General features: G+C 32.3%; 3 protein-coding genes and 1 long non-coding RNA gene across 7 annotated transcripts in view; 2 read left to right on the top strand and 2 right to left on the bottom strand.

Moving 5' to 3' along the window:
- LOC105454695 overlaps positions 1 to 1,369 on the bottom strand; it is a 17,899-nt gene extending 16,530 nt beyond the window's left edge. For 3 of the 4 annotated variants that reach the window (XR_975018.1, XR_975019.1, XR_975020.1), the window contains exons 1-2: positions 1,112 to 1,369; positions 520 to 796 (exon numbers count right to left, since the gene is read on the bottom strand). This is a non-coding gene — a long non-coding RNA (uncharacterized LOC105454695). Of the gene's footprint in view, positions 1 to 467; positions 797 to 1,111 lie in introns of those variants that run through there. The other variant, XR_975017.1, reaches the window with a different exon arrangement.
- Positions 1,370 to 1,607: 238 nt separating this feature from the next.
- LOC105454691 (DNA polymerase epsilon subunit 2) lies at positions 1,608 to 4,182 on the top strand. The gene is made up of 4 exons (XM_011697503.1): positions 1,608 to 1,981; positions 2,065 to 2,602; positions 3,056 to 3,739; positions 3,811 to 4,182. The coding sequence occupies exons 1-4, from the start codon at positions 1,899 to 1,901 to the stop codon at positions 4,084 to 4,086; spliced, it is 1,581 nt and encodes a 526-aa protein (XP_011695805.1). The 5' UTR covers positions 1,608 to 1,898; the 3' UTR covers positions 4,087 to 4,182.
- LOC105454692 (egl nine homolog 1) lies at positions 4,182 to 11,308 on the bottom strand. Its single transcript, XM_011697504.1, has 5 exons — positions 10,469 to 11,308; positions 9,418 to 10,115; positions 6,278 to 6,397; positions 5,751 to 5,961; positions 4,182 to 5,439 (listed from the first exon to the last, which is right to left on the bottom strand). Exons 1-5 carry the CDS (start codon positions 10,908 to 10,910, stop codon positions 5,408 to 5,410), a joined length of 1,503 nt encoding a protein of 500 aa, XP_011695806.1. The 5' UTR covers positions 10,911 to 11,308; the 3' UTR covers positions 4,182 to 5,407.
- Positions 11,309 to 11,744: 436 nt separating this feature from the next.
- LOC105454690 (geranylgeranyl transferase type-2 subunit beta-like) lies at positions 11,745 to 14,148 on the top strand. Its single transcript, XM_011697502.1, has 6 exons — positions 11,745 to 11,969; positions 12,220 to 12,324; positions 12,465 to 12,821; positions 13,142 to 13,286; positions 13,373 to 13,548; positions 13,713 to 14,148. The coding sequence occupies exons 1-6, from the start codon at positions 11,967 to 11,969 to the stop codon at positions 13,923 to 13,925; spliced, it is 999 nt and encodes a 332-aa protein (XP_011695804.1). The 5' UTR covers positions 11,745 to 11,966; the 3' UTR covers positions 13,926 to 14,148.
- Positions 14,149 to 14,431: the final 283 nt, after the last annotated feature.

The raw sequence follows: 14,431 nt of genomic DNA, 5'->3' as shown, positions 1-14,431 counted from the left end.
TATATATATAATTTTTATATATTTGTAACTATACTGCAGTCAATTCAACTATATATACTTTAGTTTACTCAACTACGTACATTAATTCTATAAATTAATTCTTAGAATGTAGTTGACACCTTTGTAGTTTATTCAGTCATTATCAATGTACAATGGCTGAATAAACTATTTTATAACTAAGTATTACTATATAAAATAGTTTATTTAACATATATATATATATATATATATATATATATATTAAATTAGAGCAATATAAATTAAAGAAGTGTTTTTAAAGTTTTTATTATTAATCAAATAAGAATAAAATAAAACTTACTTCAATATTCATTATTTCATTAGTACATTAAATTTATTCATTTGCAGTAAAAACTGTTGTATTTGTAAGCATTTTTTAAGAAAAAGAAAAATATAGAAGATAATGCAAATATAAAAGAGAGATCAATTTTCTAAAATTAGAGTAAAAGTTCAAAAGATAAACGTTATTTTATTAACAATAACAAATTAAGACTTACGTACATTGCATTATTACGTAGTATATTTCTTATACAATTTGACCAGTGGATGATCGTGTCTTTCGGATACTGGAACATAACGCTGTTGCAAGGCGAACCAACCTATATGAAATCCTATAATTAATGGTATTATGGCGTAGTAGGTACTGCTTGGTCGCATAAATGATTTTCTCATATTAGGAGATTGTATTTTTTATTCCCTTTTTAAAACAGATTTATCCTAATTTAAGTACTCGTTAATACTTGCACGTTTCTCCTCTGCTCTACAGCATATCATACATCTGAAAAACAAAAATCTCTTAATATATATATATATATATATATATATATATATACGTGTATGTGTGTGTGTGTTAAATATCAAGATGTTTTTAATAAAACTATTATGTACATCATTTGCCAGAAAAAACAAATTTTTTTGTTCATTAATCACAAAATATATTCATGATAAAGCATCTACTATTTGTAATAACAGATATTCAGAAAGTTATAAAAAAAGTAGTAACAAATTACAAAAAAAATATAATGTAATGAAATATAATTAATATATTTGTAACGAAATGTAAGGATATCGATAAATTCATTAATTGACTAACCTATTACAATATATGACGAAAGTATTCAAATAGTAGAGCCACAAATTAAATGAGGTACGATCCGATTACTTTCAAACAAATCTCAGAATTTTCTAATCAAATCCTTTGAACAATTTAACAATTATTCGTTTATAGATCTTGTTTAGTTATAACTATTTAACTAATAAACACAATTCCTCGATATTTCCAACAGAGAGAAACCTGACAAAAGTGACAGAGGACATGACGGCCATGACGGGTCATGCCGGTCATGCACTAACGCCCCCTGAAAAAATGGATGTAAACTACATAGCAACATAAACTTTCTGCACCGCGGGTATACAATTTGTGGTGCGTGGCCGTCGCTACATCCGTCTTTTAAACTCGACTGCTGGGGCTTAATAATTATTCTCGAAAAAATTGCGCATTCGAAAATCATGTTCTCTCTCAGATTACGGATATTTCTGGCGAGTAACACAGTCTTTAACTTTTTTCCGTGCATGTAAAATATATACATATATCATCATTGCGAGTTGCGACTGTCGCATCTACAGAGATCTTCCGATCTTCTTCGATTATCGACGCAAGACAATCGCTCGTGCGCATCCTGCCGTGTTAGTCCACATGTGTGCTTTAGCTTCGAAGGCGGGAATGGGAAAATAACGAGAAAAGAAAAAGTGCCTAACCTCTTTGCGCGCCGTTCTCTTTCAACGATTTATAAAATATTTATAAATTTTTGTGCTTAATGTAACCGTTTAATTTCTTAGCGCTGTGCATGTTTTATCTTATTCGCAATTGTGTTTAGCGTATGTTGTATATAACGATGGCTGATAATAATTGCGTGCAAATGATTCAAACAAATTTTTCATTATACGGCTTAGTATTGTCAAGGCAAGTATTTTATTTTTTAAATAAACTTTCTATAACATTATTTTTATATGTAACTACATGCTATTTGTTTATATATTTTTTAGAGAGCTTAGAGTATCTCTCGCAAAGCAACTATTAAGAATACCACAAAATGAACGTGAATCTTGGCTCAGTCGTATTATAGAACTGATTCTGGCTCAAAACTTGGATGATCCGCATGTTGGAGCCGAACATATAAAAATTGCTATAGAAGAATGCCTAGAACCAAACAAATTGAAAGATACGGAGACAGTGTTCAGTGTTATAAATGGATATGATATACCAAAGATAAGATATGACATTTCTAAAAAGAAATTTATCATTGACAGTGAAAACTCACATCTTGAAACACAATATAAATCATTGGTTTTTAAGCATCGTTTCGAAATGGCATGGTATAAAACTCTAAGGCATAAGCAATTTCTGTCTTCTAAATTTGAGAAACAGCAAACAGATAAGACAAATTTAATACCTATCGAGTATCTATTAAGCGAGCTGAGAACAGGGAATGTATGCGTAATGGGGCTGATAACACAATTAATGGAAGACCAATATTATTTGGAAGATACAAGTGGAACTGTCAAAATTGATCTCAGCAATACAATATCCTTTATATACTTGATGAATTATTGGATTAAGATATTCGTGTGTATAGGGTTTTACTTTAAAAATATATATTGAAGTATACCCAAAATGTATAAAAATATTTTATATGAACAATAGAAGCATTTTTCAATTTATTTCAAACTATATAATTATAGTATATTTGTGGATATTACTTTTGGAAATACATTTTCAATAGGTATCTTGAGTGTGATAAAAATAAATTGATAAGTAATATGATTTGAAATAATCTATAATATGAAATTATAAAGTTAAAATTATATGTATATAATCGTAATTAATCATATTTTGATATTTTGAAAAGAACAGATTTCCTGATTCATGTATTCATATAAAATGTTTTCATTCATTGAGGCTAGTCTTTAAAGTGTAGCAGTAACAGCAATGACTAATAATTCAAAACGTTAGTTATTTTCCTTATTTTATTTATAAGATTTTCAGGATACTTTTATCATGGAAGGCTGTATAGTATTAGCTAATGGCGTTTATAAGGATGACGTGTTACATGTGAAAAATATCAACCTTCCGCCAATAGAATCATCGGAGAGCTTGCGATCGGATTTTGGCGATGCAAATACATTTGGTGGCCCACACAATATATCTTTAAAAATGTCAGAAAAGTTACAAGTCCATGAAGAGTATAACCAGGATGGAATGATAGTATTCATAGCAGAGTTATGGTTGGATGTTCCACATGTCTTACAAAAATTTAAGACGATACTGGATGGTTACATGGATTATCCCCCCATAGCTTTTGTATTGTGTGGCCATTTCTTAAGTTTCCCTACAAATATAACTAGTGCTCAAGCTCTGATAACGGGTTTCAAAAATTTAGTTGATATTATAACCCAATATACAAATATAAAGGAATCTTCCAAATTTGTTTTTGTACCTGGCCCACACGATTTAGGCTCTCCTAAAATTTTACCAAAACCTCCTTTGCCCAAATGCATTATCGAAGAAGTCACAAAAACAATACCAAATGCTATTTTCACTACTAATCCATGTAGAATACAGTACTGTACAAAGGAAATTGTAATATTAAGAGAAGACATGTTGACGAAGATGTGTAGGAACGCGCTTCGTTTTCCGAAAGAGGAAAACTTTTTTAAACATGTAAGTAGTTATTATATTCAATGTTATCAAAGATACAATATGTAATAATACCAATTAATCAAAAATTTCAGTTTGCTAAAGCCATCATTGGTCAATCACACTTGACCCCTGTGCCTCTTCAAGTTGTTCCAATATATTGGAAATATGACCATGCTCTGCAGATATTTCCAACGCCAGATCTCATTGTGATTGCTGACAATTTTGAAACATACACGACCAATTATGCTGACTGTTATGTGATAAATCCTGGAATGTTTTCAAAAAACAATTTTTCGTTTCAAGCTTATGTGCCTGCCATTAATCAGGTCCAAGATTGTCAGCTTCCAAATGACACCAATATTGGTTGAGAAAATAATTATATCAAAATATCATGATAATTTTCTTGTACATAGACAATGTATAAACTGTTACGCTGGGTATTAATACATAAGTAACTCTCTTATAATTTTGTATATTTATTTCGCTTTGATAACAAAATCTTGTTTATTTTTACAATATTTCGAAAACGCACCGATAATAGGTCCTTAAATTGTAATTTTTTACACTATGTAAACGCTGAAACAAATTAAGCCCAAAGGACAAAAATAATTTAATCATGAGAAGGGCTTCTGCGGATAATTTCTTACAATTAATTTTCTGTGTCCAATGATACAATAGGAAATATTGAGAAGGAACTTACGACAATTTCAATTTTTAGGATGGAATATTTATAATATCACGAACGTAATACCTTTCTCTAATTGTTTGCTTGCTTTTGTATTTCCTATAGTGGGATAACTAATAGGATTGTGTCAGACCTAAATAGGACATAGATGGTACGCGTATGCTTATTCTTTTCTATCAATTCATATAAATAGGTACATAGAATATTAAACACAGTGTTTCTACCATTTTGAAATATACATAACATTATACAGGTACAGACTGGGCCCCAATTTATTTCAATTTTGTTGCACTGGAAGCATAAGTCAATCAATTACTGGCCGTAATAAACCAAACATGATCTTTATGTAAGCGTAAAAAGTTGTTAATGTCCAATCGTAACATTACAACATGATAATACTAACATTACACTTTGTGTGAGCAATATAATTTTATCCTTTAGCAACTAGTTGCTTTGATATTGCTAAAAAAAATGGCGCATTACAGAAACAAATTTAGTTGAAGTTAAGATAGATTAATGGTAATAATTTTTGGAAGAAATTCTTGTATATTCTATAGTTTTGCTTAAAATATTTCAAATGCAACATGCTCTAAATATCGTTAATACTTTACATAACGGAAGAGAGTTAATGATCGACACAAATATAAGTTTTCTTTAAAATAGGAAGCAAATTTTAAATATTAGGTTACAAAGTGCAAACACGTAGAATCTCAGAAAATGAAATAAAGGATTTTATATATACATACATACATATATATGTATATATAAGCGTAAATTGCAACAACTACACACATTAACTCATCACATATATTACAGTGCCATCTGTAAAAAAAAGTACGCTCTTACATCTATTGCACTTCTTCGCAAACACGCATTGTCTTCGATAATTTTCTTCGTACGTTATTCAATTCCTCCTGCAAAAATTATCATAATACATAATATTTTATGTACAAGTGTAACTTCAGTCCAATCGGACGGCGTAATAATCCTTCACGTTCTATATCTCACGAACTATTATTCTTCGTATGTAGTTCTCCTAAAAGAAATTGTAGCTTAAATTTTATATCATTTACAAATAATATTCATATAATTCATAAAATATAAAATGCAAAAGAATCACTACGTTAACGATTAAAATTATAATTCTAATTTTTTATTACGGTTAAATAATAAAAGTAAAGAAAAAATATTTATATTTATTAACTTATTTTTAATTTTTATTAACGTTATATAAAGTATATCTCGATCGCGAATTAGTTTTAATTGTAATCATTGTTTCATGTAAAATGTTGTTAGCTGTATCAGGAAAAATATAAGTAGAAAAAAACAATACAGTCGTTTACATACTTTCTCTTTGATATCTTCGGCAAGCCTGATTCCTTTCTTCGGCGTCAAAGTACCAAAGCGTAATGGCATATCTCGTTTTAAATGCTGGCTGCACTTCATGTGGATTTCGCCTGTCCGACCAGAAAAATAATATTCTGTCGAATAAAGGTTCTATGTTTGCTACTTGATCACGCCAACCTTCGGGAAATATCCTCAAAAGTCCGCCATTTTCCTGCGTACATAAAAAATATATAATTATTTACAAATTTTGATATACAATTATTTCATTGGGCTTTATATTATGTCTTTGTTTAAAAATGACACTATATCTGCAACAACTTATTAATATTCCTAATTCGTCACTGTAAGCATGATGGACTATGATATCAAAACAAAAATCCTATTTTCGTAGACTGAACTATTATATATTTCAAATTCCTATTGTTAGTACAATCAGTTGCTTAAAATGTTATGGTATTTATATGAAATCAAAAGTTCGTAATGTGATAAAAATAATTAAAAATATATAAATACGTATAAAATTTCACCTTGACGTCCCAATCCCGATTAAGATAATAAATGGCTGTGATGCAACGTCCGTCTCGGTTAGGATTATCCACATGTTTCACGTAATGTGAGCCGTGACCGGGATAACAAGCTACCATCGCCTAGAACAAAAAAAAATAATTTTTATTAAAAGAGAGATATATAATTGGCAAATTACTATAAATTATGACTGGTTTTGTAAATTTCAAAAATATTCGATTATTTGAATATCTCAATGCAATCGATTTTACGTAGCATAAAAGAAGAAACGTACATGTATTAATTTATATTCTCAAGCATGAATGAAGCATGAAAAGATATTAATTTATTCTGATGCGCAAAAAATATATATATTCAATTTTTCGTTTCTGATGTCATAATTCGATACAGCTGCAGTGAAAGATCTGTAAAGATATCTGCATTATCTTTCGCTTTATCGAGATATAAATATCACTTATCACATTTACATCCCACTATGATAAATATTTACGTCTAAAAAAAAAATAACAAATATTATATTAGAAATATGCACAGAAATATGCCAGAAATATGCATATTCAAAATACTAAATTATTTAAACTACAATCTGACAATGAGTCACATATAATATAAAAAGAGTAAAAAATGTTTATTTTAAAAAAGAACATGTAGATAACGCGATAATTGACGCGTTGTCGTATTTAAATATAAGATTGAAAGATAAGTAACAGTTATTTCATAATAGATAAAAAAATTCACAAAAAGTTATTAGATTTTAATTACAAACTAAACTAAAACTGCTTTGTCGCATAATTTATAAGTTAAAAATATAAATAAAAACAATTATTACTAGATAATGTTATTTAACAAAGCGCCAATTTAATGGAATAAAGGGAAGAAACTATACACTATTAACTATATGAATGCACTTGTAACACGTTTAATATATCACGGTTATCATTTGTCCTATTGCGTGAATGTAGTAGAAATGTAATGCAATAATCATTAACGGACAAAATATTTCATACTTTTTTTTATCTTGCCAGATTATCAAATAATATACCATTGTACTATATTTACGACACAATTAATCAGTAAGACAAAATAATTGATTCACTCAATCCACATCGAAAGTGTATTGCCTTACGTGCGTATTCTCACATTTTCTGATAACGGTCTGCTTATTGTTAAAAAGCCAATGATAATGTCGCAAAAATTCTTACGTTAACTCTTAGTATTTTGGAGAAAAAAAATGCAAGAATCTACTTCTTTGAACGCACGTGTTTTATAATGCCAATTATATACGGTTTTCAATCAATTTCGAATTAAAAGTAGAAAATATACTTAATACAACCCTAAATTGAACACTCTAAACGTATTACAATACGCAACATATGTTTTACATAATAATTTTTAAGTTAAGAGAATGTAAAATATATTATATTTGTGTTAGATTAAACAGATGTTTAAACGTCTTGATTTTTTGAAAATATGATCATTGATCGAAATGTCCTTGAGATTTTTCGTCATACTATCACAATGAATAATGCATAACTAAAAACATAGACATATTTCTTCGACTCTCCATTCGCTATGTCAATAATTAATTATCATCGTAATTTATGTAGCAAAAAGAATGAACGAATCAAATATTAGTTTCACTTTTACTATTCGTTTATTATTCGGATAAAGTCATTTCTGACTCAAAAATACGCACACGCATCCACAGATGAATTAACATATCTCAGATATGTGTATTAATGTAAATATTAGTGCATGCACGTAAGTTATAACAGTTGCAAAAATGACAGCGTATAAAATAAGATATTTAGCAAATTAAATGAGTTAACACACGCAATACAAATGATATATATGTCCTTGTTTCATTATGAGTAATCGAATATCTAACTAAAAATAGATACTGTGATAAATCAACGAAAGGATAATGATAGCGACCACAAATCAAATAATTACTAAACTGGTACCAGTTTAATAAACTACAATACAATCGCGAACAATACGAGAAATATCCTGAATCTGTTGATAAAATAAGAAATGATATTTATAGGATTCAATAGCAATTGTATTCAACTGTTACAGAAAGGATATAGCGCTATCGTAGAAACATGAAAATTTCATGAGAACAGAATATTATGTAGTAATTTCATATTACATAATTGTACCAAATGTTTCTTTTAGTGAAAGTTTTGATTTTTCTTTTGCTATGTATCGTATCTCAATTTTCGTTACTCAAAACTTTCATACCTTTTATAAAGATATATGTGCCAAAAATGTACAATTATATAATTATGTAATAAGAAATTTTTCTCTGTATTTTATCTTTGTATCTTCAAATATATACATTTTTTCTTTCGTTATTTATTTTACTATGCATATTAAAAATCTTTTTTATTATATTTAAATGTTAATATACGAATAAATGAAAAAATTCGTTACGATCCTTAATGTTAATAATATCACGTATCTTTTGCTAAATAGTTCCGTCTCCTCATCGAAAGAAATCGCTAGACGCCATTGAGCAGCTGGGAGTTTAGGTAGTGTAAAGCGAATTTGCTATATCGCGTCACATCGGTATGAGAGAAGAGAAAGAGGGTGGGAGTCGCGCGGCGTACGTGACTGACTGCACTTGGCGCGATCCCACTCTCCTCCTCCTTTCAGCGTATAATACTCCCTCGCAGATCTTAACATTTTTGGAGTCCTGACCTTGTCTATATCGCGTTCACCTCGGCGTGTCATTCCCGCCGCCGCGATCGAAAATCCTGTGCTTGATGCATCTCGCATTAACATTTGCCTCCATGTGTAAACATATATGTATATACATACGTATATATATATAATCGAGCACACAAATGCAAAACAAATAAAAAGTAAGATACATCTTGTAAATGTTTCGCCATGTGGATATCAAATGCACAATTGCCTTATGCTGCTGTTTACTTTTATTTAATGCAAATAAGAGTACAACGCACAATCGTTTTATCAATTATAACGATAAAGGACTAAAATTCATTTAAATTGCGTCCTAATAGCATAAACTATCTTAGAATATTTTGAGCTTTTATTATAATTATATTACTTAAAGTAAAATAAACCATTTGCTATTTTTTTTTAATTACATACAAAAGAGCCAATGAATACTCACTTTCGTTCTTCCAGTGATGGTATAGTTTCCTATTTTTCCGTTATTGTGCATTTTATTGGCTCTCATGATGATCGCATCAACCTGTGATATCAGCGTGCCAATATTTTCACACTGTTCTTCTTTTCCATCCAGCCATATTATTTCGTCGCCACGTATCGTCTTTAAGTCATTAGCGCTACCTTTATTAGAAACCAATTGTCCGTCTTGAAATAATCCGGCACTATACATATTCAACACTTCACCTAACACCTTGAGACCTCTTTCCTTGCCTAAAAACTTGTCTACCACACATACACCGTACTTGTCCATATCCCTTATCACATATTGACAAATTTTGTCTAGAAGTTCTTCGAGATTACTTCTGTTCCTATGTAGAAAAGGAGGCAAAAGTTCTTCTTCTTGATCCTGTATCTCCGACAGGTTCTTCATGCCGTTACGATGTTGAGTGGACGAGCCAAGGTCTGCGTTGCTTAAGCTATCGAAAATCCTTGAACTCTCTAAAATGGGATTCAAGAGCTCAGCCCGTGCTCCCAGTATAGTGTCCTCTGAACTTCCCTCATACGTTATAGGCGACGTCCAGCCATCGACTTTGTTATTCCGCGTGTTCCTTGCCTTTCCGCTATTCGATTTCTTCTTAAGACTTTGATTCTCTTTCCGTTCCTGTTGATTCGATCCGTTCTCTTCTCGAGCATTAGAATCTGCAAACAGATCAACATTATATTATACAGAAATTCAGTCAGTTTCATCAAGTTGACGCATACAGGAGATAATTGGAAAAAAAAGCGTCTATATCGACGCCTGCAGTCCGCGCTAGAAGAGTTGAAACGCGCAATCATTACGATTTACTTAATCGTTCGCTATTTATAACGCGAGTTATCGGTAACGAGACTCCCATTGTCATTACCGCGCAAAATCCCCTTATGTATACTGCGTAAAATCCACGCTTGACGACGACGCGACGGAACGCGACGGAACGCGACGGAACGCGACGGGACGCGCGACGTTCCGCGCGAAAAAAAAAGCGAAAATAAGAAAGGACATGCGCGCATACCTGCCAAATGTTTCACGTTTCGACACGGCTCCGACGAGGTGACGTTCAAGCCCCACGATGCGTCCGAAGGTTCGTTTATATTTTTTAGGTTAGGAACCAGTGCGCTCGAGGCTGTACGATTGCCGACAGAGGAGGGATGCCGCTTGAACGGGAGACTCTCGTTCGCGGCGACAGCGGCAGCGGCAGCGGCGGAGTACGACTCCTCCGTGGACGCGGCGGTTGCCGCAGGATGGGTCGCGCAAAACTCCCGGTGGCGTTTCCAGTCGCGTCTCTGGTGCTCCTTCGTGCAGTAGAAGACGACCTTGCAGCGCGAGCACCTCGACAGCTTGTCAGTCCTGTCGCAGATCGCGCAAATCGCCTCCGCACCTGCCGTTCTTCGAACGCCGTCGCCGTCGCCGTCGCCAAGTGCAGTCTGCGCGCGACCGACTATCGGCCCGGACATGTTTCAACGTTTACTCCAACGCCGCCGCGGCGGTTGCCGACGACATTTCTCCGACGAGGAAAGTCACAACACGCTTGTGGCTCGTCCATACACCTGACCCGCCTGTCCACTGTCCGCTGCTCCGCTACGCACTCCACCCGCCGGTCCACCGCCTCCTGCACGTATATACACGCTCTGCCGTCTGCGTCAGTCTGCGACCTGCGTGCGCGGTGCGGCTCGTATTCGCACGTACGGCTACGTACGGCGTACGGCACGTATTGCTCGTAATCGTGAATCGTCACGGAATCCCGCTTCTCTCTTTGGCCCACCCGACTCGCGTCCGCGCCGCTGGGCCGCGCTGCCGCTGCTCCTCTTGCTTCCCTGGAGATAATTCAAGAGTGTCAATGTTATCGACTATTGTATATATATTATAAATTTGCGATTGTTAATATATAAATATATATGTATATTTAAAAATACATTATTAAAAATCATGATTTTTTTATACGTATTTTTTATTATATAAATGCTTTATAAATAAGTATACTTATAATATATATATCATATACAATGCCGCAAAATTATAATTTGTTTTCTACTGTTACCGCATTTTTATGGATAATCAAACACGGATGGTAACTACTATAATTAAAATGCAGTTTTCAATAAAATTAACTTTATTAGCAAGCTGTAAATATAATGTATTATATTGTTGGCTAATTGTTTAAATTTTAACAGCCATGCTACTCCAATAAAATTGTCGATTGTTATGAGTCAATCCCCATATATATATGAATGAATACTAGAGAATAGAGACGCGTTCGATAGTAAATGTCTAGTGACTTTAAATCCCAATGTAACGTAAGTTAGGTAGGGTCCGTATGGCGTTACGCTAGTGGACTGTTACTCTAATGTGTCTCCTTTAGTTGATGACGTATACAATTTTTTGATTATCCTATGAATTTGCCAATTAAATTTTGAATGCAATTATAGATTTAAAGATGAATATCTAGAAAAAAATCAACTGTATTAACGTAATACTTAACAATTGTATTATACGATTGCAACAATTGCAAGATGGTGAGTTTTAACCTGTTTAGTGTCAAAGGAAAAGTTGACATATGAAAAATAGTTTTTATTCAGGATACAAGAACACTTATTTTTTCCTAATCAAGATCTTGTGTACTGATGCAGCACCTTATCAATATTAGTGTCTATATCCAGTTGTTATTATTATATCTATGCAAAAGCAATACCAAGTATTAAAGTTGCGTGACAGGCAAAAGAAGAATGATTCATGTTTTATCATTTTCACTTTTTTTTTTTACAGACAACGTTGAGGCACGATATTGAATTACCAAATAATATTCCAAAATTATTAATGGAAAAACATGCAAACTATCTCATTTCATATGGGACCAATAAAGATGAATATGTAAGTACAATATATTTTATAATTTCTTTTGTCTCAATTTTTTGGATAGAAATTGATTATGACAAAAGTACATTTCAATATATATACCTTTAATATTCCACTTGATATTTTTCTATGATTGGCATATTCATATTTTGTAGAACTATTCTCAAACTGAACACATGAGGATGTCTGGCATGTACTGGGGCCTCACCGCTCTAGATTTAATGGGAAAGTTAGAACAAACTAATAAGGAAGAAGTGTTAGAATTTATTGGACAATGTCAATGTGACAGTGGTGGCATCAGTGCCAGTATACAACACGATCCACATTTACTTTACACTCTTAGTGCGGTTCAAATCTTGTGTATGTATGATGCACTGGATGTAATAAATGTCGATAAAGTTGTGAATTATGTCAAAGAAAGACAACAAGCAGATGGAAGTTTTGTGGGTGACCAGTGGGGTGAAGTGGATGTCAGATTTTCTTTCTGTGCCGTCGCTACTCTGTCACTCTTGGTAAATATCATTGAGAAATGATTTCTTGGTAAACATATTTGAGCATCCACAAAGTCAAAGCCATTTAAAATAGTGATGTCATTTATTTTTAAATAAAAATTATGTGATATAAAATTTATTCTTGAAATCAAATGGATATCTTAGAAACTTCACTTTCATGAAAATTCTTTAACCTTATATAGTGGATTTAAAGATAATCTTTGTCGAAACCATAAAACACTTAGTCAAAATAAATTCTTGAAAATTTTGCTTACAAATGGAAAAGGTACTTGTGAAAAAAAGTTCAAGTAATTCTCATATTATATTATAACTTGTTTCAGAATCGCTTAGATGCGATAGATGTTGAGAGAGCGGTACAATTTGTATTGAAATGTATGAATTTTGATGGAGGATTCGGTTCAAAACCAGGATCTGAGAGTCACGCAGGTTTAATTTATTGTTGCGTTGGATTGCTTTCGATCACAGGTATATACAAAGAACATACAGAACGTGCAGAATATAACATTGTACAGATTATACTATTGGATGTCACTTTTCAAGATATTTTTCAGGGCACTTGCATCTGATAGATGCTGATCGCTTAGGATGGTGGTTATGCGAGAGACAACTACCTTCCGGCGGTTTAAATGGCAGACCTGAAAAGTTACCAGATGTATGCTACTCTTGGTGGGTGCTGTCGGCGCTAACAATTTTAGGTCGTCTTCATTGGATCGATAAAAAAGGCTTGGTAATTATTGTTGTATAACACTTTATGGGATTTATTTAACCATTTTCATCTCTTAAAATTGTTTATTTATTGCTTTATTTTCTTAATCGACCAATAATTCAAATGAAATAAATGCAAATATTACCACTGTAATATAATTTCTTTTTTTCCATTTTTTATTACAGGTGGATTACATTTTAGTTTGTCAAGATGTCGAAACTGGTGGTTTCAGTGATCGGCCTGGTGATATGGTTGATCCTTTTCATACTTTGTTCGGCCTCACTGCGTTGTCGTTGTTAGACAAGAATTTTTCGTTAAAACCAATAAATCCTACTTATTGCATGCCAGAATATATAATCGATCGCTTAGGTCTTAAGCCATTGCGACTCGACGCATGATTGTATATCTGATATGCTTTACAATGTACATTAATTCATTGTTAATATACGGTTGTAGATTTTCCACAAGTGTATTTCTGAATTTTTATTCGATAATTTCAAGTATTCTAACTGCAGTTCTAATTGTAAAATATTTCTATTATTTATTTACATTGCTATTTTGTAGAGCAAAACTCCACAAGCTCAGTGCGTTCTCAAATAAATACGCGACTAAATATATAAATGTAGAGTTTTATTACATATTTTGTCACCGACGAGTGTCTCGTCGCGGTGATTTTGTCGATAAATTACCTAAATATTTTTGTCATCATATGCTAAAATAGTAACTGTTAAATTTCAGTTCATTTCTAACAGGTGTCGCTGGCTTCACTTGCAGCTGACGTAGCTTTGTGTATGTATTTTTTGTATCAGTGAAAAGATAATAAAATTTCAAATCTCATTTGAACACAGAATTAATTTTTTTTATAAATTTTATAATTTTTGCATTATGTTTATTAAAGACTTAA

This window comes from Wasmannia auropunctata, unplaced genomic scaffold, assembly GCF_000956235.1.
Source record: "Wasmannia auropunctata unplaced genomic scaffold, wasmannia.A_1.0 LD335976.1, whole genome shotgun sequence".
Classification (NCBI taxonomy): Eukaryota; Metazoa; Arthropoda; class Insecta; order Hymenoptera; family Formicidae; genus Wasmannia; species Wasmannia auropunctata.
The sequence above is the reverse complement of the archived record's forward strand: the minus strand, read 5'-3'. Positions and strand labels throughout refer to the sequence as shown.

Excerpts from the sequence above, each read along its gene's own strand:
- LOC105454691 (XM_011697503.1), top strand. The coding sequence starts at position 1,899 with ATGTTGTATATAACGATGGCTGATAATAATTGCGTGCAAATGATTCAA. Across the intron at positions 1,982-2,064 it reads TACGGCTTAGTATTGTCAAG|AGAGCTTAGAGTATCTCTCG; the intron begins GCAAGTATTTTA and ends TATATTTTTTAG. Across the intron at positions 3,740-3,810 it reads AGGAAAACTTTTTTAAACAT|TTTGCTAAAGCCATCATTGG; the intron begins GTAAGTAGTTAT and ends CAAAAATTTCAG.
- LOC105454692 (XM_011697504.1), bottom strand. The coding sequence starts at position 10,910 with ATGTCCGGGCCGATAGTCGGTCGCGCGCAGACTGCACTTGGCGACGGC. Across the intron at positions 10,116-10,468 it reads AAACGTGAAACATTTGGCAG|ATTCTAATGCTCGAGAAGAG; the intron begins GTATGCGCGCAT and ends ATCTGTTTGCAG. Across the intron at positions 5,440-5,750 it reads CCGAAGATATCAAAGAGAAA|GAGAACTACATACGAAGAAT; the intron begins GTATGTAAACGA and ends AATTTCTTTTAG.
- LOC105454690 (XM_011697502.1), top strand. Across the intron at positions 12,325-12,464 it reads GGACCAATAAAGATGAATAT|AACTATTCTCAAACTGAACA; the intron begins GTAAGTACAATA and ends CATATTTTGTAG. Across the intron at positions 12,822-13,141 it reads TCGCTACTCTGTCACTCTTG|AATCGCTTAGATGCGATAGA; the intron begins GTAAATATCATT and ends AACTTGTTTCAG.